Source organism: Bactrocera latifrons, unplaced genomic scaffold (assembly GCF_001853355.1).
Source record: "Bactrocera latifrons isolate USDA-ARS-PBARC rearing strain unplaced genomic scaffold, ASM185335v1 scaffold_63, whole genome shotgun sequence".
Lineage (NCBI taxonomy): Eukaryota > Metazoa > Arthropoda > Insecta > Diptera > Tephritidae > Bactrocera > Bactrocera latifrons.
The window spans coordinates 423,213-443,714 of NW_017537301.1; the positions used below are offsets into that span (position 1 = coordinate 423,213).

The following is a 20,502-nucleotide window of genomic DNA, read 5'->3' on the forward strand; positions in this document are numbered from 1 at the left end:
AGAAGGAAGATAAGAAAAAATAGTGTATCATTTGCAGAAGTGTTAAGTGTATTCAATAAAAGTTTGCAGTGTTATATTCATATTGTAAACACAATTTTAGGAAAGTCAAATAAAGTAGTTATAACAAATTTTGCTCATTCATACATTTTTTGTATTATCTTAGTTTAATTTCGTACACGATATTTCGAACTTTCAAAGTAACTTACCTGTTTACTCTAAAGAGTTCAATTCTACTGCGAATATCTGATTTCTGGCAGCTTCAAAACTAAAATACAAATTAAAACTTTGTTGTCAAATTTAATAATGTCTAGGGCTATAATGCTATGTTTCCTCATGATTTACGGTGTTAATGAACCTGTTAGCGTAAAATTGACTTCATTAAAATTTCGTACAGCTCTGATTAAATCAAGAAGTGAAACCATATTCAAGCACGTCTTATACGTATGTATATGTACACATGTATATATTTMTAATAAATAATTGAAAATATTCTCAATTTATTTGCCATAGTTGCCAGTAAATACACATTTGTGGTTTCTTTTGTCCTGTTATWTTTTTAAGGAATATTAAATTTTTTGCATAACTATTCGTTTTTAGTACAGAATTTTACAATTAAACTTCACCCCATAACCAATAAACGAATGAAAATATTTGTTTCCCTTTCAAAAAGGCTGCTTCCCCATACCATAAATCTTATAAATTAATTAAATGCAAGTTGTTGTATTTCTGCGTACATATATCCATAAACAAAGCAGAAAATTTATAATTTTGATCGACGATTTTTCAGTAATTCTCTTAACTCGCGACGTAAAATTTTACCACTTAGGTTTTTTGGAATGTTGTTGACGAAAATCACACCACCACGCAAACGTTTCGCTGGCGATGCGTGCTCTGCTACAAATTTAATAACTTCTTCTTCGCTTAGCTCAACATTTGGTTGTTTAACAACAAATGCCAACGGTAATTCTCCAGACTCTTCGTCCGGCTTTCCAATGACTGCTGCATCATTAATTTTTTTATTTGTCAACAATAGAGCTTCAATTTCTGCTGGAGGCACTTGGAAACCTTTATATTTAATGAGTTCCTTAATACGATCCACTATGAAAAATTCGAAATCGTCATCAAAATAACCAATATCACCGGTATGCAGCCAACCGTCAATTATCATAGATTGCGTAGATTTGGTATCCCCTATGTAACCTTTCATAATACAATCGCCTTTGAAGCACAATTCGCCTCGTTGATTAGGACCAAGAGCTCTACCAGTTTCCGTGTCAATAACTTTACCGTAAATACCCAATTTTATGCTGCCGACACTTCCTGGCTTGCACGCCTCATCATTTTGTACCAACAGGCTAAGCGTCGACTCACTTAAACCATAACCTTGACGAATAATGGGCACGCCAATCCTAAAATGCATACAAAAATATGTAGTTTTTTTTAACGCAAATTTCTTATTTGACACATACCTCTCTGTAATCAAATCCTGAGTGTCCTTGCTTAGTGGTGCTGCACCGCAAAGCAAAACCATAAGTGATGACAAATCATATTTATCCACAAGTGGATGTTTAGCCAAGAATACCATTAATGGCGGCACCATAAATGCCATCAAAACGCGATATTTCTAGAATGTAAATACAAAAAAATTGTGAGTTAATATAAAGTGAGGTAAAAATAAAATAGCTTAAGGAAAATCGAATTTTCAAATCATATCAATCTCTTGAAGACAACATTTTCTATTGTAATTACTATATCATACATTAACTAAAATCCAGCTAGTCGTTATTCACCTGAATGGCTCCCAAGAAAAGATTTTCCTCAAATTTAGGTAAATACACTAAGGTGGTTCCTAAAACTGTTGTTGTAATTAATGTTATACAGCCAAATGCGTGAAACCAAGGTATAACTGTGAGTAATGTAATCTCGCCCATTGGAATTGATGTTGGTTCACTATTAAAATATTCAAAAATAATATCTAGGTCGCAAACAGTCTTTTATGAGAAAAAATTAAAATTTCTTTTAACTAACAGGTTCGAATCCAGTGTAAAAAGAATGTTGTATTGTGTTAGTTGCACGCCTTTCGGCAAGCCGGTGGTGCCAGAGGAGCAAATGATCAGTGCGACATCATCTTTTTTATTCGCTGGCGCCGTATCGAAGTAGTCTTTTGATGCAATTTTTTTACTCTTCATAAGCTCGTCAAAATTCAAAATTTTGTCATTTGAACTACAAGGGTCAAGTACAACAATTGATTTCACGAAACTATTATTTTTTGCCACTTTTTCAATAACATTTACTGTGAGCTTGGAAGCGAATATCACTTTCGGCTTAGACAAGTTAATTGCGTGATGAACTTCACCTGCACCAAAGATTTGATATATTTTGAAATAATTTTAAAAATAAGATTTACTTACGTTCAGAATAAGTTATGTTTAGGGGAGCCACCGTAGCGTTTATGGCAAATGCAGCGTACATTGTAATAGCGAAACGTACATTATTCTCGCTGGACAATCCTACAACATCTCCTGCTTTGATACCTAAATGCTGTAATACATGAGCCATGCGCACAACGGAATCATGCATATATTTAGCAGTATACTCTTGTCCGGTTACTGCGTCAATCATTACTGTTTGGGTACCATAACTCTTATATTTCTCCAGAATATAATGTCCTAGAGAATTGTATGCATGAGTTTCAGTGCAAGTAATAGGTCCGGCATAGACGATATTTCCAGGAAGCAAGGTAGTCATGATGGTATACTACAAACTTGACGTAAATAAACATTTTAGCCGTTATTTAAATACATACCCTGATATGTACTATATATATGTATAACGAATAATATAATCATTCTAAAATATATTTCTAAAGTATATGCACATGAATGAGTGCATAGTTTCAGAAAAAATAAAAACACTCACGCACTTTGGACCAAAGCGAACTTAGGCTGCAGATTGTTAATAAACAGATTTTGTGATAGTAACTATCTTATCTCGATTGAGAAACAAATAATTTAATTATTTATCGACAATATTCAGTTAACCTTTAGGTTTTGTAAGCTTTTTTTTATATTAAATACATATATGTATATACATATGTACATGTATAATTAATATAAAATTTCCACTGAACGCATCAAAGGTCGGCTTATTTCGCAGGTGAATATAAATGTAAGTAGGTTAAAAATATGTATATGTACTCACTCTTGTTTTTTAAAATTTGCTAAACCAAATATTTTTCTTATCAGACAGGACTATATTGTTGAACCGGCCAGATGTATATGTATACCCAAAATACGTATATTATTGGGTCATCCCTTTGTTAATTACTACTAAAATGAATTTCAACTGACACGGCCACTACCTTTGCTTCAACTGACTAAAARGTTTCAATTCCCCTTTATTTACTTTTACGCTAGTCATCTACAATGCTCAATATTGTACAAGTAAGCAGGCACATGAAGTGTTTACTACTTAAAAATTTTCTTCTGAAGTTTGATAAGAAGAGTCAATAACGATGAGCCCATGGTTGCATTTATAGTCGATACTTTCAATCATTAGGCACCGGGCTGGTGCATAGGCTACTGACTACTAAGCGATAGATTGTTAGTTCAAATGCAGACAATGTGAATGGGTTATAAAGTTATAATGCTCTATATATTAAGGGAACCTACGGAAACATTTGGTGATGCCAATTTAACTAAGTTTATTTTTTTTTCTTATTAATAACCATTTGCAGGACAGTAAACTGTGCTAGAGTATTAATATCTTATTTAATTATTATTGGAATTTCTCTAAAATTGTAATTAGAAACAAACAGAAAAAATTAACTTTTAAATCTCATTAAACTGATGATAGCCATTTTGCTTGTACTATTTTTAATTGTTTTTGCTATTCATTAACATCTTTGAAACAAAATAAAACAAAACAAATAAGACCAAACGTATGTTGTTGATGTAGGTTTCTATTATTGCTAATAAGTTGTTTACCTCAAATCTGTGCTTGTTATTCTGCAATACCAGATTTATATATATATCGTACATTCATATATTCGTATGTATTTTTTGGGCAATATGTTAATTTTAATAAGTTTGCGCTAAATGATATTTCTATGTAAACATATTGGCATCTATTTCGCACTTATTTTATGCTTAGTATTTTCATAAAGGGAAATTTTTGTATAAAAGCCATCAACAGTAATCATTAGTTCATGTTAAAATATTAACATAAAAATTATTATTAAGTTAATGAATGACAAAGCAAGGGAAATATAAAATAAATTTGATCAGTCTTAAAGTAAATTATTCGGCATTTAGATAAATGTGTAGATCTATGATACCAACTTGCTTTGAATGTACCAAAATTTCAGTAATTTATTCGACTAAAAATTAAAGTCTATATTTTTTCTTATTTGAAAGCAAAGCAATGTTATTTATTTCATAATAAAAATGTGMATAGTTTATAATAGTTTTTAGAGGTAAATGCAAAGATTGTTCATTTAAATGCAAAATTCTTATATATACCAATATCATAAGCTTGCACTCCATCTGTTACACAAACTGTATTCAGCAGTTAAAGAGTCTTTATCTAAATCCATAGTCAAGCATTTCAAACATTATTTATCAATAAATATACATAAGTAGAATGTTTTGTTGAAATATTTAACAGATAATATGGTATAATTTAGGAAAAAAATTGTATTAAACAAAAGTAGTCTATTGAAATTTTTACAGCATAGCAACGGAAGCGGCAGACCCAGACCGGTTCATTCTGGCTATGTAGAAAAAAAATGTTGGGTCATTTAGAAGCGCCTGGCAATTCGTTAAAAGAATCTTGTAATTTTAATTTTTTTCTTCATTTTTGACCCAATCCTCCCATGATCCTTCATAAAATTTTACAGTTTTAAATCCCATTGCATTTGCAATTTCTGCAGCTTTTAAGGCACGTTTTCCACTCCTACATGTAAAAATTATTTCATCATCAAAAGTTGGCTTTCGGCGACCATATTTAGACAGGAACATTTGAGGTCTAACGTCTTCGGCCAGTACCTGCACCACGGAGTCTAACGGAATATTTATACTTGTTGGAATCTTTCCTGTTTCTTCTAGTTCTTGTAACTCTCGCACATCTATTAATAATTTTTCAGGATGATTCGGTAACTCCTTGATATCATTATATTGTACAGACGGTATTGGTTTTCGGTGTGAGTTTTCCGTGCTAAAATTTATGATCTGAAAATTTTTGGACACCGGGTAAGTTTTGATAGAACATTGAAGAACTTCTCGCTGCGTTATATTAAGGTGGTATAAGTTACTAGATATCCTTGCCAAATTACGTATAGCCAAATCTGCAAAATAAAGTGTTTATTAACATATTTAAACATCAGCTCAGAAAACCAAAAACAATTTTAGTTACTCCGCATTCCCAAAGTTGTAGAGATTCCAATAACTTTAATTATCATTTTTGTTATATAGGTCCAATGGACAAAAATAACTAATTATATAAATAAAACGACTAAATGTTGCAGCTGGTAAGATGCTATTGAAATGACATTAGTTACTTGCGCCAAATGGTTCTGTAGTTTATTTACGCCACTATAAAAACAGAGACGTTATATAAAGCGTAAAAAAATAAATATCAAAATTTATCGAAATCGTAGGAATTGTATCATGGATCGACTTTTCGTCGAGTGTAATCGAGTTTAAAAATCTTCATCGTTACCAGTTGATAACCATTTTAAACATATTTTAAAATATAATTTTAATATTTTTCTTATTCATAAATTGTTTAATTTAACTATAATAAAAATAGTGTTGGTGATTCGGAGGAAGGAATTTTTTTTACTAGTTATTCCGGTCGTACTGTATTTTTTAAGATCATCGAGATTATGAAAGGTGATATCGTATGACTTCTTTAGAAGCTATTTGGAGCAACATACGTATTCATARGATAATGGACAAAGGCGTACGCAAATAAGGGTCCTGTTGCATATGACCCAATACATCAAATTTTATAGAATCATCCAATTTGAAAGCAGATGGAGCTTACTATAATATAATGAAATACAATATTTATTGTTATAGCTTCCAAAAATTATTTATAATTCGTTTTTTGAGAACGTTTTATGAAACTGCAAAAACATAAATATGTATAATATATTACATTTAAATCAGGTTGTATGTCAGATATAAGAAAGATTGTAACCTTGGTTTGCTATAATGAGTTACTTGAGGAGAGAAAGACGTATGCAAATTTTAAAGGCGGTATGTCAAAAACAGAGCCTAGTTCACTTGTATACACATAGATTGATATGGAAAAATCATCTCAGTTCGTCACGCTGATCATTTATATAGATATGTACATATGTATATTTTATAGGGTCTCCGACGCTTCTTTACAAATTTCGTGGCAAATGTAATATAATCTGGACGGACCCAAACCATTTTATATACTCTTGCAAAAAGTTTGTTAAAGAGTATAATAGTTTCGTCCACCAAACAAGTAATGCGAAGTTCGTAAATGGGCATAATCAGACCACTGCCACGCCCACAAACGCCATTAACCGCTCACTCTTATAATGGCACTGGTAAAATGCGCCATAGACATAAAATTTTACTCTGGAGGTGGTATGAGAGGACTTTATAAGAGCTCACTTTTAAATAAATCACATATCCAACCCCGCCTACTTCCTATATAACAAAATTTTAAATTCCATCTGATTCTTTTCATTCGATTTTACAAATCAGACAGCAATTATGGCCAAAAATTGTCCAAATCAAAAAAACTGTTCTCCGGCACCAATAGTTGACTTTATATTGCAAATATGTCAATTGAAATTTACAGAAAATCATTTCCTGATAATAGACCGTGAAAATTTAAGTATAAATCTACGTAGTTGTGGGCTCGTTATCAGCAATCGTAAAACATATACACATTTATAAAATTATCTGTTTTTTTTTTTAAATGTTAATACTTTCGTTTGATTCGTTGCCCTTAGATGACTCTGATTTGAGAACAACTAGTGGTGGAATGTACACACATATGTATGTACTTACTCGCAATTGTTTTTTCGTTAATAGAATACAAAATGAAATGGGTAAATGACAAAAAATGTTATTGAAATTAGCACACTATGTAATTGCTCTTAGAAATAAAATCTTAGTGGCTGGTATGCTATTGGTCATTTGGAATGCTGATTGATACATATTTATTTGCYAGAATTTATGTGCCTATGATCGTACAAACGTTTTTTGTTATTAGATGTTTAATATACTTCATATATTCTTAGTTCCGCTTTGGATTTCTTATCAGTACAAATATTTCCATAAGCGGATTTGACTTCTCAATCGGATGTTCAAGTTAAATATGTACAACATACGTCTCTTAGCATAAAAAGTTGTTTAATTCTTTCACCACTTTTCAAAAAACGACATTATTATTGATTTGTTTACCAGTTCCGACCATGGAAATCCCATTTGGTTATTTATTTCAAAAAACTATTAAACATTTCTAATGAATCTGTAAAATAATTTAATATATTGTTTATAATGTATTTTTATTAGCTTCTTTAAAATATTACAATATCTGATCATAAAATACATTTTTTACCCCAAACGTTTGAGTGGTTTCAGATGACAGATAATATCCAAACATAAATGATAAAGAATTATTTATAATACATTTTACAAACATAGGTTAAATAAACGAGCAACTAAATTAGTTTTGAATAATTGTAAACAAAAATTTTAAACTTTCATCATATCTATTTCTGTTCCATAGAGAAACAAGAAACCGCTTACAAGCTTTGTACTATAATATGTTACATAACTTGCTTATAAAATGTTTACAATGAATATTAAGCTTCAAGCTTAACTTAGCAGGTTCCTTTAGTAGCGAACGAATATGACAAAAAATACACTATACAAACAAATATTAACTCTGACAACGCTTTAACGCGTGCATGCGGATCACATTCAGTTACTGGCACATATATCATCATCTCAAACATTTCCATTGTCATCACGATTATATAGAGATCGTGTGCAAATTTTTACTTCTTTTCAAGAAGTTCATCAGCCAAAGTCCACTGATTGTGGCTGCTTTATTGACTTACTCTAAGATACCTAGAGATTCGCCGACTTGTACTTTTTGACCAATGTTTATATTAAATTTAAAGTTCTTAGGTGCTTCAAACAGTAGCACAATGGTGCTTCCCATATTGAATTGTCCCAGCAGTTCACCTCGTCCGAACTTTTTATTATCCGTTAATTCAATTTCATCGTAAATATGACGATCTCTATGTTCTCCAAATTTTAAACCCATCCAACGATTTGTTTTCAAATTCTCATCCATATATATTTGTACCGAACCAACATTTGTTGCACCCACTGCTGCATAACTAAAGAAACCGTGTTTCCAATTGCCCAAATACACAGCTCTTTCATTTAGACAAAACAGATCGGGAAGCCAAGTAACTACGCGTGGATTAACTGATAACAATTCGCCGACAAAATGACGTCTTAACTTTGGTTTCCAATCAGCTGGTGAATGGAAGCGATGATAATCACCAGGTGCCAAGTAAATTACGCATTGAAAAAGTTCAGTTGTACCATCGTTATTCTCCTTCAATTCTTCCGTAAATTCACCAGTTAACCGTTTGTGCCATGTTACTGGTCCTAAGAATGACGATACACTATACTTGATACCTTTCACTTCCTCTATTAACTTGTTTTGCGCAGTTCCGAAGTGCAAAACTCGTCCATCTGCAGGAGATATAAGGGCAGCGTTGGGATCAATTGGACGCACACCTTCTCGTAGTGGACGAGTAAAGAATTCCGCGAGGCTATTATAGTATTTGTAATCAGGATATAACGCTTCATCCAAATTAACACCGAACATATTTGAGTACCAACCGTAAATATATGGCCGCAAATAAACAGGTACGTAGCACGCAGCTAACCAGCCCCAGCATCGACTAATTATTCGGAGTGGTAAGGAGCAGTATACTTTTGATTGGAGAGACGAAGCAGTACGTGGCAAGTTTTCCTTTTCATGTTTTTGCTTGTGTAGCTGCCACTCTATAACCCCAAAAAGACAAATGCCAACAGGTGTCCAACGTAAAAGAAAGCCGGTCCATTTTGTCCAAACACTACGACTCACAAGATCTTGTTTATTGAATTCATTTTCTGTTTTATGGCCGGCCTTTCCCAAGTTGCTGTTGCAACGAACAATTGGTTTTATACTCGCTTGTTTCGAGTCGTTAGTTATTTTATCCTTAGCTAACTTTGTTGAAAAAGTTTGGCGAAAATGACGCAACATGGGCCATTTTCCTTGTTCCTGTTGTTGTTGAACTTGCTTCAAATGAGCTGCTTGTCTCAAACTGCCTGCTTTAATAAGGAAGCGCCCACGCGGTACAAAATATGATACCATTCTGTTGTACGACTAATTTGACCGTGCCCGAATAACTAAATAATAACTGTTTACGATTACCAATCCGAATAATCGTTTATTGTTTAAACAACTATTCCTTTAAAAGACTTAGTGAATTAATTTCCTGAATATTTTACTTTTGATGTATAATCTTTTGATACACTATTGCCGATTAAAATCAGCTGATTTCTCGGACTCAATAAACTCAATCCGTCACCACTGTCAATTTCAAATGAAACATGGGAATCAGCAAATTCTGAAACACCGTCTGCAGTAATCAAATTTATTATTTGTTTTAGCCTTAAGCCGGAACTACATAACACGCGTGAGCGTATGCGTTTTTTGTGTCAATAATAGAAATGCCTGGTAGCGCTATGAGGAAATTAACAGGTCAGTTAACCGAGCGAGGGCTAAGATATAACCGATTGTTGGGTTGCAGGCTATAAAACTGAATATCGAACTTAAGCATACTTCACAAAATATGTAAATAAGAAAAATAATATATATAAAAATATAGATAAATAATGTAAGAAAAATGTTTGACGGCGAATAATATAAAAAATAGTGCTTTTAATATGTATCAGTTTTATTAATATTAATTTTTAAATGTATATATGCATGTGTGCACAAAACTCAGTTGCCAACGGTCACATCCATAATTTAGTTTCGATTACAAAGTATCGCACATTAATTTATATATTTACCAAACTAGTTCCATCACTGCGTATACAAAGAATGCATAATCGTAAAAAAGGCAATGTAGGTAAAGTTCATTGAGTACGTAATTATTTACAGCTTTATTAGTAAAATATAAAAATGAGTGAGGGGGATAAAGTAGCCGTTTCTTTTGCGTGCCAAAGTTGTATGCAACCGATCTGTTTGGAGGAAAGCCTGGATAACATAGATGTGCACTCCATGGCAGAACTTAAATGTAAGCGTAACTAATTTTCTTATTTATCAATTTTATTATAAAATCATTTATATTTTATAGTACCTATTTATTCTGGTAATGAAAATGTGCTAGACTCTCATGACGTTAATGTTTTCGATCATTTTGTACCCCCATTCCGATTGTCGGATTCAATAAATGGCACTGGTTTCATGCTTGTTTCGGATGGTCGCGAAAAGAAAATGAGTGCTTCTTTTAAACTAAAAGCCGAATTATTTGATTGCCTCTCTTCGAATTCGGAAATTGATCACCCATTATGTAGAGATTGTGCTGACTCCATGTTAGAAATAATGGATCAGGAACTTAAAATAGCAGAGCAAGAATGGCGTGATTATAAAAACTACTTGGAAAATCTGGAACAGCAACAAGAATGTCCAAACATCGCAGAGTTAGAACGCGAATTGAATGAACTGAAAGGCAACGAGTCCCGAATGTTGGCAGAGTTAGAAAAACTAAAACTTGAGGAGCAAACTTTGAATGAAGAAGTTAAAAGAGAGGAAGAAGAAAAGATCAAACTTCAACAACAAGAGGCAATATACTGGCGTGAATATACAAAGCATCGTCGAGAACTAATGCTCACAGAGGATGAGAAACGAAGCCTCGAGTGCCAAATAAGTTATGCAGAGCRACAACTTGAAAAATTGAAGGATGCAAATATTTTTAATATCACCTTCCATATATGGCATGCTGGCCATTTTGGTACTATAAACAATTTTAGACTTGGCCGATTACCTTCTGCCTCTGTGGATTGGTCTGAAATAAATGCTGCCTGGGGACAAACAGCTTTGCTTTTATGTGCTCTTGCAAGAAAAATAGGACTAACATTTGAACGTTATCGAATTGTACCTTTTGGAAATCATTCATACGTTGAAGTGATTGGAGAAAACCGTGAACTGCCTTTGTATGGAACCGGAGGATTCAAGTTCTTTTGGGATACAAAATTCGACGCTGCCATGGTAGCTTTTCTAGATTGTTTAACACAATTTAGGCAGGAAGTAGAAAAACGTGACACTGAATTTCTTTTGCCGTACAAAATGGAGAAAGGAAAAATCATAGATCCGTCCACGGGAAATTCTTATTCAATTAAGTAAGTTTCTCATAGGTTATTATTTTTTTTTCAGGATATGATTAAATATGATTATTTCCAGAATACAATTTAACTCGGAGGAACAGTGGACCAAGGCTTTGAAATTTATGTTGACAAACTTAAAATGGGGTTTGGCATGGGTCTCGTCTCAATTTGCAAATGACTAATTTCTAATTGTTTCCTCGTATTAAACTATAATTATAATTCAAATATATAATTGAAGTATTATATTCCCTGTACATATATATATTTTATTCAAAATGGTACTAAGTAACAACGAGTTAGACGAAATAGGCAATACCAAAATTAGCTAACTTCCTATTATTTTCCTGGATTTTGTTGGATCTTGTTCGATTTTTCATCAAATTCTTTAAAGGCTATTATTTCCTCTAAAGTAGATACATCAGAAGAATTTTCACTGCTACTTTCATCTGAGTTTAAAATATGGTCATCAATCCATAGAGCATTTTTTTTCCTTTTGGGATCTGCTACGTTTGATTTTGTGTGCTTACGTTTCAGCGATTCTTTACTAGTTTCTGGTTTATCTTCACTCTTCTTAAGTCCCTCCTCTACCGCGCTGTTTACTTTATCCTCTAATTTCGCTCTAGCGTCTTCATACTCTTCATCTTTAAAATCATGCTTAGGAAGTGACAGTAGTTTTTCAATTTTCCGTTTTTTTCGTTCCTGAGATTCTCGTTCTAAGTCTCCCATTTTCTCCAAAACGGCTTTAAGGCGCTTTTCTTCATTGATGTCACGTAAACGGCGCCCGCTAAGATCTCGACACGCTTCCCTGTTTGTTGTCTTTTCTATTTGTGCACCAATGGCACGAAGCATAGAACCAAATCCACCTTTGCCACCTAAAACCCGTACCCGACATTGTGCCACACCAGAAATATTGTCATCAGCTGAGAGTCGGCGTCCATCTTTTTCGAGATATAACTCATTTAATGACAAGCCCTGCGCAACAGATATACATAGGTGTTTTAAACGTTTTCTATATATTAAAGAAAGTAAAACTTACAAATTTTTGTGAAATCAATTGTTTGATTTCTAAGCACTTTTCCACATTTGTTTTGAGTAGAAGTTGTTTGTCTAAATATATAAACGCCATATTTTCTTAGCTTATGTTATTATGGTGTTCTCTACTGCTGCTAATTTAATGACCCGTGAATTATAAAGTATATTTATTTACTTTTACGTCAACAAAATACAGAAATGTGTTTCGATTCATAGCAATAAAAATAGTTATCGATAAGTTTGGAACTGTCTGTGACAGTGTTGTTAAATAAATAAGGCAAAAGTTTGCACAACCACCTGAACTTCCCAACATTATTTACAACACTTTTTGCACTGTTTTATCGTATATGTAATGCCGATTTATATAACAGTAATACTTTTGCTAATATTTTACAAGTACTTATATCAAAGATTTTATATATTGAATGTAAATTATTTCAAAGAAAAGTTTTCAGCTGTTACCTGTTCAAACTCGGATTTCATAAATTAATCGATTATTTAAATATCAATAAGGAGAAAATATCGTGATATAGTATTTATTTTGACAGCTGCAACAATTCTGTGGGTCAAAACTCAAATGTGATTTATAACTTCTAGTGAAAAACTAATTTTTGCGCATAATAAAATAAAACATTTGAGGGTTAAAATTGTTACCTTATAACATTTAATACAGTTAAATATACTTAAATGTTGTCATCATCTTCAGACAGTGAGGACTCAGTAAAGTCTGAAGAGCAAAGGGTAGGATGAATTTTTTATTAATAATCATTTATAATTTTTTTATATTTTTATAAAGGACTCAATTCGAGATGACCTTAGTAAAATGAGCTTTGAAGAAATTATGAAATTAAAAGAGGAGTTGGGTGCAAAATTATACAATGAAGCAGTTTTGGGAGTAGATAATGACAAAGCTGAGAAGTCAAGCAGCAACAAACTTAAATCATTTAAGCGATTAAATAAAAACCGTCCACGAGAATTGACTGCTAAAAGGCAGGTGCCATTTGTATCTATCGAACAGATGAAACAAAATAAAACCGACGAGAAAATGCGTGATCCCCGATTTGACGAAAATTGTGGAGACTTTAATGTAAAACATTTCAAAGAAAACTATAAATTTCTTTCGAGAATTCGCCAAAAAGATATTTTAAAACTACGCAAACAATTACGTGAAACGACTAACAGCGATGATCGTAAGAGTCTGCAAACAGAGATACAAAAGCTAGTTAATAAAAACGTTGAAGAAAGAAAATGGCACATAAAACAACAGGAGCTGAAACGTGAAAAATTAGAGATTAAAGACGCCATTCAGAAAGGACTTAAGCCGCATTATAAAACAAAAAGTGAGTAGGTCGATTACAGAAATAGTTCATTAAAAATCGCTATTTAAATTGCCTTTTCAGAGGAGCGACGTGCTAAAGAATTGGTCACCCAGTTCGAGAAACTTAAGGAATCGGGTAAACTAAACAAGCATTTAGAAAAACGTCGGAAGAAAAATGCTGCCAAGGATCGAAAACAACTTGGAATTGCATAGCATTATTTTTAATTTTTTTCATATAGAAAGTATTTATTAAACGTAAACAAAAATTTAACCTGTCCTCAACATCTTTGCTTCACGTTTTTCTTGTAATTCACGTTTTTGTTCTGCAACAATAGTTTGCCGATCTTCTAAGAATTTAGCATATTCTTCTGGATTCAGTTCTCTTACAATTTTTATTCCGCAGGTGCGTGCAATGCCTACAAGCATTTCACACATTTGCTAAAAAAAATATATCAAAATCACATTTAGTTAAATTAAATATTATGCTGTAATTATACTTTGTTGGCCTCACCTGCATTGTTAACAAGGTGTTAGGTGGGTCTTGTATTTTAATTGYGGCAATTTCGTATAAATGCTTCAAAGTAATCATACCGGCGATTTCCCGGCCTGGTTGCATAGCACCGCGAGGAATGCCTGCAGCCTGTTTCAGCAAAAAGGTAGCAGGTGGAGAGTGTATAACCAAGTTGTAGCTGCGATCGCTGTTAACTGAAATACGACATGGGAGTGGAATGCCTTCTTTTATTTCTGCTGTCCGTGTGTTAAAGTCTTTGCAGAATGCAGCAATATTGATGGCACGCTGTGTATTATATGTGAGTATAAATATGACAACGGAATATAATGTTTCATATATCAGTACCAACCTGACCAAGCATTGGACCCAGCGGGGGGCCAGCAGCTGCCATACCAGCAGGTATGTTAGTTTTCAATTTAGTTGTATGTGTAATTTTATCTGCTGTTTTCTTTAAAATTTTAAGTTTACCTGCGGCTTTCGACATTTTTAATAAATAACTTTTTCAAATGGGTTTTTGTTATGCAAAAAGTGAACAACGAAAGGGAACTGACCATCAGCTGATTAGATGAACAGGGGTGTATTCAGTAAATACAACAAACTCTAACCAAAACACATATTTTTATAAATACACTTTTGGATAAAAAGAAGCCAATAAGAAGATTTTCTATTCATAAGTTTGTTATTTTTTTTATTTATCTTTTGAAAGTTTTGCTTTAATTTTATATGAGGAATAACAATATGTTACAGTAATTTCTATATGAGGTTTGACTGTAAAACTTTAAGCGGAATGCAACACTTCCTAAAAAGAGCAAAACTGTCATTGCAACAAGGGATGATACAAATGAAACCAATTTTGTTCAATATATATTGAAAAAAGAAAACTGCGGCACGGTCCTAAAACAGAATTTCTAAATAAATACAAAAGAAAATATAATAGAAAATTCTTATTATGCAAAATTGTGAATTTATTGCTTCAAAAGTAAATAGATAAGTATTAAAAAGATAAACATACATTGGATTGATACAAACTGTGCGGTAGACGCGCAAAAAGTATAAACATTTCAATGGTGCGTAACAAAACGCAATCGACTTCTTCGTCATCCTCGGGCAATGCAAGTGGTAGTGCAAGTAATAGTAGCAGTAGCACTAAATCTCCTATCCGTCAGAACAGCGCCAGCTGCAACAATATAAACAGTGGCGCGCGTACACACCGTAAATCTTCTAGTACCTGCAGTGTTGCATTAGCCGACGACTCAAAGCCAGCATCGTCATCTAGTCGGCGCTCACAACCACAATCTAACAATAATACCTCTTCTCATACCGACGAGGAGACAGACGTAGAATATGACAGAACCCCTACTGACGGCGCCCCATCGATCAGTTCAGTGCACAAGCAAAATCTTTATATCGTTTCATTTCCCATAATTTTCCTCTTCAATATATTGCGTTCGTTGATTTATCAATTGTTTTGCATTTTTCGATATGTATACGGGGCTAGCACAAAAGTGATCTATCGGCCTCACAAACGAGAGTGTAACATTGAAATTGTTGTTGGTTCTAATAAATCATTTCAAAACTCGCGAAACGAAAACTCTTTAATAAGCGAAAGCGACAAAAATCAAATCGTACAATATCATTCGCGTAATTCATCTTTGGCTACCTATCCACTAGCTGCAGGAACTGGAATTGGTGTTGGAAATAATTCTACAATCAGTGGCCAACAGCGTTATCGTTCCGCACAACAGTTAGATATGTCGGGAAGAGGAAACCTATCTAGTTCTCCGGGACCTGGTGATCCTCTSTTGGCTAAGCAAAAACACCACCACCGTAGGGCGTTTGAGTACATTTCAAAAGCACTAAAAATTGATGAAGAAAACGAAGGTAAATGACGTAGCTATCTGTTTATATTTATATTGAAGTAGAGTGTATTGATAATTATTCAATTTGTGGCAATGACTTCACTAGAAAGTATTTACCTTTGCTAGGTCACAAAGAATTGGCCATCGAACTGTATAGGAAAGGAATAAAGGAATTGGAAGATGGAATTGCAGTAGATTGTTGGAGTGGTCGTGGTGATGTTTGGGAGCGAGCACAACGTCTACATGACAAAATGCAAACAAATCTTTCAATGGCCCGAGATCGCTTACACTTTTTAGGTAATTTGTACAAATATATTTATATTTATATACTATATATATGTAATACATACATGCACTTCGACATATTTTTTTAATATCTTCTTTTGCTTTTTGTTGTTATTCAATTAAGAGTTMTAGTTGTTTTTTATTTTTATTTACACACGTTCTATTTTTGTTTTATTCATTTTATGTGTTAAAATTTGATATGCGGCCTATACAGAATTACGAGAAGAAGAATTAAAATTGCATGCGCTAAAGCTTAGTGATTCTGATGAACAAACAAATAATGTATTAGTTGTGCCACCAATGGTAGTAAATGGTTCTGAATATAAAAGTTCTGCAACCTCACGCACGTCTTTAACGAAGACTGATTCAAGAGTGCCTTCCTATAATATTCAAAATAAATTAAGAACTACAAAAAATTCATCTACGGATAGTCATAAGTCTATTAGCTGTGCTTCTACCACAACAGGAGGTAAAGTGTCTTCGACAGGTAAGTTGAAAGAATTGAGCAAGTTGTAACTTTGATGATCATTTGGAAGTAAAATTAAGAAATGTTGATTTTTTAATTAATTCTAGATTTTCTAGAAAATTAACAGTTAGAACTATCGGATTTTTTTTGTCTATTAGGATTTGGACATAGGAGAGTAATTGTTTTACTGCTTTATAGATGGCCGGCTCGTCCTTATTTTTCAAAAWTTTTTTTTTATTTTAAAAATTTTGATTTGATCATTTACCTTTTGCCTTTATTATTTGTGTAATCACTAATGTTTTATGTCTGTAAGCACTAAAATATTAATTTATGGTTCGTAAATAATATTTTTATCTCTTTTATYTTGTAGCTTCGGGCCGCAAATTGACCGTTAGCTCAAAACGTCCAGGAAATTTGGCGGTAATTAACAAATCTCAAACGTTACCACGTAACTTGGGTTCGAAGAATGCAAGTAGCACGGCAGTGCAAAGACAACCGGTTAAAACTGCTGCCACACCACCCGCGGTGCGCAGACAATTTGTAAGTAATTTGCACATATACAGACGTTTTGCAGTATAAACATGTAATATATAGTTCTTAAAAGATAGATAGAAATGAAATTAACAAATGCTAACTATGTAATATAAATCTATAACTTCTTTCCTTTAGACATCGGGAAGAAATACGCCACCGCAACGAGCTCGGACTCCTATCAATACCAGTTCCAATTATGGTAATCAAAGCAGCGGTAGTGGCACTGCAGCAGCCGTAACTGTCAAAGGGGTTGAACAAAAATTGGTGCAAATAATTTTGGATGAGATTGTAGAGGGCGGAGCAAAAGTAGAATGGTCTGATATAGCCGGTCAGGAAGTAGCTAAACAGGCTTTGCAGGAAATGGTGATTTTGCCTTCGGTGCGTCCTGAACTTTTCACTGGTAAATAACGAAATGAAATTGAGTTTTTATAAACATGCAACTATACTCTTCGTTTCCATCTCATTTGAAGGTTTGCGTGCACCTGCTAAGGGTTTGCTATTGTTCGGGCCACCAGGAAATGGTAAAACGCTATTGGCGCGGGCTGTAGCAACGGAATGTAGTGCGACATTTTTAAATATTTCAGCGGCTTCTCTCACAAGTAAATATGTTGGAGATGGCGAAAAATTGGTGCGTGCGTTATTCGCTGTGGCGCGTGAAATGCAACCATCTATTATATTTATAGATGAAGTTGATTCATTGTTATCAGAACGTAGTAGCAATGAGCATGAAGCTTCACGACGTCTCAAAACAGAATTTTTAGTTGAATTCGATGGTCTGCCGGGAAATCCGGAAGGTGATCGCATTGTTGTATTGGCCGCTACAAATCGGCCGCAAGAGCTAGATGAAGCCGCTTTGCGGCGCTTTACAAAGCGTGTATATGTCTCGCTGCCGGACATTGATACGCGTGAACTATTGTTGAGTCGTTTACTTGAGAAACAAGGTAGTCCACTCGGCACAGAAGCCTTACGCCGCTTGGCAAAGCTTACCGAGGGCTATTCAGGTTCTGATCTAACGGCTTTAGCCAAAGATGCCGCACTTGAACCCATACGTGAACTTAACATGGAGCAAGTCAAATGTTTAGATATCAGTGCAATGCGCTCCATCACTGAAAATGATTTCCACAATTCATTGAAACGAATTCGCCGTTCGGTAGCATCGCAGAGTTTGAACTCATATGAAAAATGGTCACAAGAGTATGGTGATATAACAATTTAAGTATTCAAAAAGTAATAATAAGTTGTGTAGTTTGTGTCATAATATACTATATAACGTTCTCACTTGCGAACTAAAATGCTTAAAGAAGTTCACCTAAACACAAATTAAATTTAAGCTGCTTTCTTCGCAGCTTGATTTAAAGCCTTATAACAATGCTTTTGCGAATGCAAGGGTCTTTTCTTATTATATCTTTTTTGTTTTCATCAATCTATTCCTTTATAAAAACAAAATCATAATTTAATTAATGTCAAATAATTCAAAACTTCAATAACTATATAAAATCTATAATATTCTTGTTTTGTACGTTGTCTTGAGTTGTAAAAATTTATGAGCTGTTCAGAAATAAAGCGAAAAAGATGCTAATGGAATATAATCGATATAATGCAATGCTATTCATGTAGCAATGTTCAATAGCACTATTTTTCATTTTGAACGTGATGAGGTTTCAAAGGTGCAAAACGTTAGCAAAAAGAATTATTAACTGTCTTATTTTATTAACTTGTATAAATATAAACAAATCATCAATAAATTTTGCCAAGTTAACAGTACACATGCATAAGCGAATACAATATTAAAAATAATTTATAACGTTCTTTATTTGCTAAAAACACATAAAAATCGCTTATATCTTCATATATGTGTATATATATGTACGTTTTATTGTATTATGTTTAGTGTTATCTGTCAATATTATTTAGTATTTAATATAACGTTTTTTTTATATTGTTTGTATGCCATTCCAAACACTTAGCTATGCTTTGAAAAATAACTTCCATTGAAGTATTTGAAAAAAAATTGTATCTCAAATGAAAAGCTACTTCGATAAGCTACACGTTAGTTTTAAGTAAATGTAAAATAAGATAAGAAGAATTAAACATAATAAAATTTGGCAAGCAACAAGTTTTTGTCTTTTTGTTTAAGAAATGCTCATCTTTAAATTATTGACTGTTATATAAACAATTTATGCKTTATAAATAATTTGCGCATGATTACCGAGTGTTTTTTGATTGTTTTCTTCATACCAAAAAGGTTTCTTTAAAGGGAAATAGTGTTATGTATAACTAATATAATAAAATATTTCAGAACTCATAGAAATCTCATTCTCTATATCCGTGACTTATAGTGATACCGAGTTGCTTAAATTTTTATAGCCTGAACAGGGTATATTAAGTTTTCCATTCCACCCTATAAAATACATACATATATAAGTAATCAACGTGACTAGCTGAGTCCGACTGTTTGTATATTATATACGCAAATTAGTCCTCGAGATTTTGAGATATCGATCTAAAATTTGGCATAGGTATTTCTCTATCCAAGAATTCGCTCATTGTCCTAACCGCCGATATTCGTACCATCATTGTTCGGATCGGAATCCTATAGCTTATAGTTGCCATTTAAACTGGTCGATTAAGGTGTTATATACAGTTATGATTTTCAAAAAATCGATTTACGTTTTCTTTATATATATATGTATGTATATATCTGAGTATACACACACAAAATTTCAAATCGATCCAACGAATATTTTCGAAGTTATAGACACACTAGTGAAAAAAATAAACTACATGTAAAKTGCTTTCAAAACTTTAAACTCGTTYTTCTCGAAACGGTGTTTTCAAAGTCGGTGAGMAAGATATCTCAGAAACRGCTGAACCGATCGGTCTGAAATTTTTACACAARCTTCTTAACTATATTTTTTAGTAATTAATCGAATTCCCCATCCGATGAAAATTTCTAATTTTTATTAACAATTAAAGACCCGAATTTTGGTCGAAAATCGAACCTTTTGCTCTTGAGTAGCCGCCATTTTGTCAAAAAAAATTTTTTTTGC

General features: G+C 33.1%; 8 protein-coding genes across 9 annotated transcripts; 3 read left to right on the forward strand and 5 right to left on the reverse strand.

Moving 5' to 3' along the window:
- Window positions 1-429: 429 nt before the first annotated feature.
- LOC108975267 (4-coumarate--CoA ligase 1) lies at window positions 430-3,495 on the reverse strand. The gene is made up of 6 exons (XM_018943628.1): window positions 3,202-3,495; window positions 2,412-2,764; window positions 2,029-2,356; window positions 1,791-1,950; window positions 1,470-1,624; window positions 430-1,409 (listed from the first exon to the last, which is right to left on the reverse strand). The coding sequence occupies exons 2-6, from the start codon at window positions 2,746-2,748 to the stop codon at window positions 761-763; spliced, it is 1,629 nt and encodes a 542-aa protein (XP_018799173.1). The 5' UTR covers window positions 2,749-2,764; window positions 3,202-3,495; the 3' UTR covers window positions 430-760.
- A 1,318-nt stretch (window positions 3,496-4,813) lies between these two features.
- Window positions 4,814-5,588, reverse strand: LOC108975235 (heat shock protein 67B2). The gene is made up of 2 exons (XM_018943585.1): window positions 5,413-5,588; window positions 4,814-5,344 (listed from the first exon to the last, which is right to left on the reverse strand). The coding sequence occupies exons 1-2, from the start codon at window positions 5,456-5,458 to the stop codon at window positions 4,839-4,841; spliced, it is 552 nt and encodes a 183-aa protein (XP_018799130.1). The 5' UTR covers window positions 5,459-5,588; the 3' UTR covers window positions 4,814-4,838.
- A 1,945-nt stretch (window positions 5,589-7,533) lies between these two features.
- LOC108975275 (phosphatidylserine decarboxylase proenzyme, mitochondrial) lies at window positions 7,534-9,734 on the reverse strand. The gene has a single exon (XM_018943641.1). The coding sequence runs from the start codon at window positions 9,424-9,426 to the stop codon at window positions 8,107-8,109; it is 1,320 nt and encodes a 439-aa protein (XP_018799186.1). The 5' UTR covers window positions 9,427-9,734; the 3' UTR covers window positions 7,534-8,106.
- Window positions 9,735-10,102: 368 nt separating this feature from the next.
- LOC108975276 (beclin-1-like protein) lies at window positions 10,103-11,701 on the forward strand. The gene is made up of 3 exons (XM_018943642.1): window positions 10,103-10,357; window positions 10,418-11,462; window positions 11,524-11,701. Exons 1-3 carry the CDS (start codon window positions 10,243-10,245, stop codon window positions 11,627-11,629), a joined length of 1,266 nt encoding a protein of 421 aa, XP_018799187.1. The 5' UTR covers window positions 10,103-10,242; the 3' UTR covers window positions 11,630-11,701.
- On the reverse strand, window positions 11,688-12,696 carry LOC108975278 (protein SDE2 homolog). Its single transcript, XM_018943644.1, has 2 exons — window positions 12,484-12,696; window positions 11,688-12,419 (listed from the first exon to the last, which is right to left on the reverse strand). Exons 1-2 carry the CDS (start codon window positions 12,571-12,573, stop codon window positions 11,784-11,786), a joined length of 726 nt encoding a protein of 241 aa, XP_018799189.1. The 5' UTR covers window positions 12,574-12,696; the 3' UTR covers window positions 11,688-11,783.
- A 246-nt stretch (window positions 12,697-12,942) lies between these two features.
- Window positions 12,943-14,079, forward strand: LOC108975277 (ribosomal RNA processing protein 36 homolog). The gene is made up of 3 exons (XM_018943643.1): window positions 12,943-13,220; window positions 13,276-13,819; window positions 13,880-14,079. The coding sequence occupies exons 1-3, from the start codon at window positions 13,167-13,169 to the stop codon at window positions 14,008-14,010; spliced, it is 729 nt and encodes a 242-aa protein (XP_018799188.1). The 5' UTR covers window positions 12,943-13,166; the 3' UTR covers window positions 14,011-14,079.
- On the reverse strand, window positions 14,034-14,869 carry LOC108975280 (39S ribosomal protein L11, mitochondrial). The gene is made up of 3 exons (XM_018943645.1): window positions 14,658-14,869; window positions 14,309-14,593; window positions 14,034-14,235 (listed from the first exon to the last, which is right to left on the reverse strand). Exons 1-3 carry the CDS (start codon window positions 14,790-14,792, stop codon window positions 14,065-14,067), a joined length of 591 nt encoding a protein of 196 aa, XP_018799190.1. The 5' UTR covers window positions 14,793-14,869; the 3' UTR covers window positions 14,034-14,064.
- A 365-nt stretch (window positions 14,870-15,234) lies between these two features.
- On the forward strand, window positions 15,235-19,568 carry LOC108975299 (spastin). 2 transcript variants are annotated; one of them, XM_018943683.1, is made up of 6 exons: window positions 15,236-16,189; window positions 16,294-16,464; window positions 16,667-16,939; window positions 17,289-17,458; window positions 17,588-17,852; window positions 17,923-19,568. In XM_018943683.1, exons 1-6 carry the CDS (start codon window positions 15,373-15,375, stop codon window positions 18,666-18,668), a joined length of 2,442 nt encoding a protein of 813 aa, XP_018799228.1. In that variant the 5' UTR covers window positions 15,236-15,372; the 3' UTR covers window positions 18,669-19,568. The 2 variants fall into 2 exon arrangements, with proteins under 2 accessions (XP_018799229.1, XP_018799228.1); XM_018943684.1 differs by lacking the exon at window positions 16,667-16,939 and having other exon boundaries at window positions 15,235-16,189.
- Window positions 19,569-20,502: the final 934 nt, after the last annotated feature.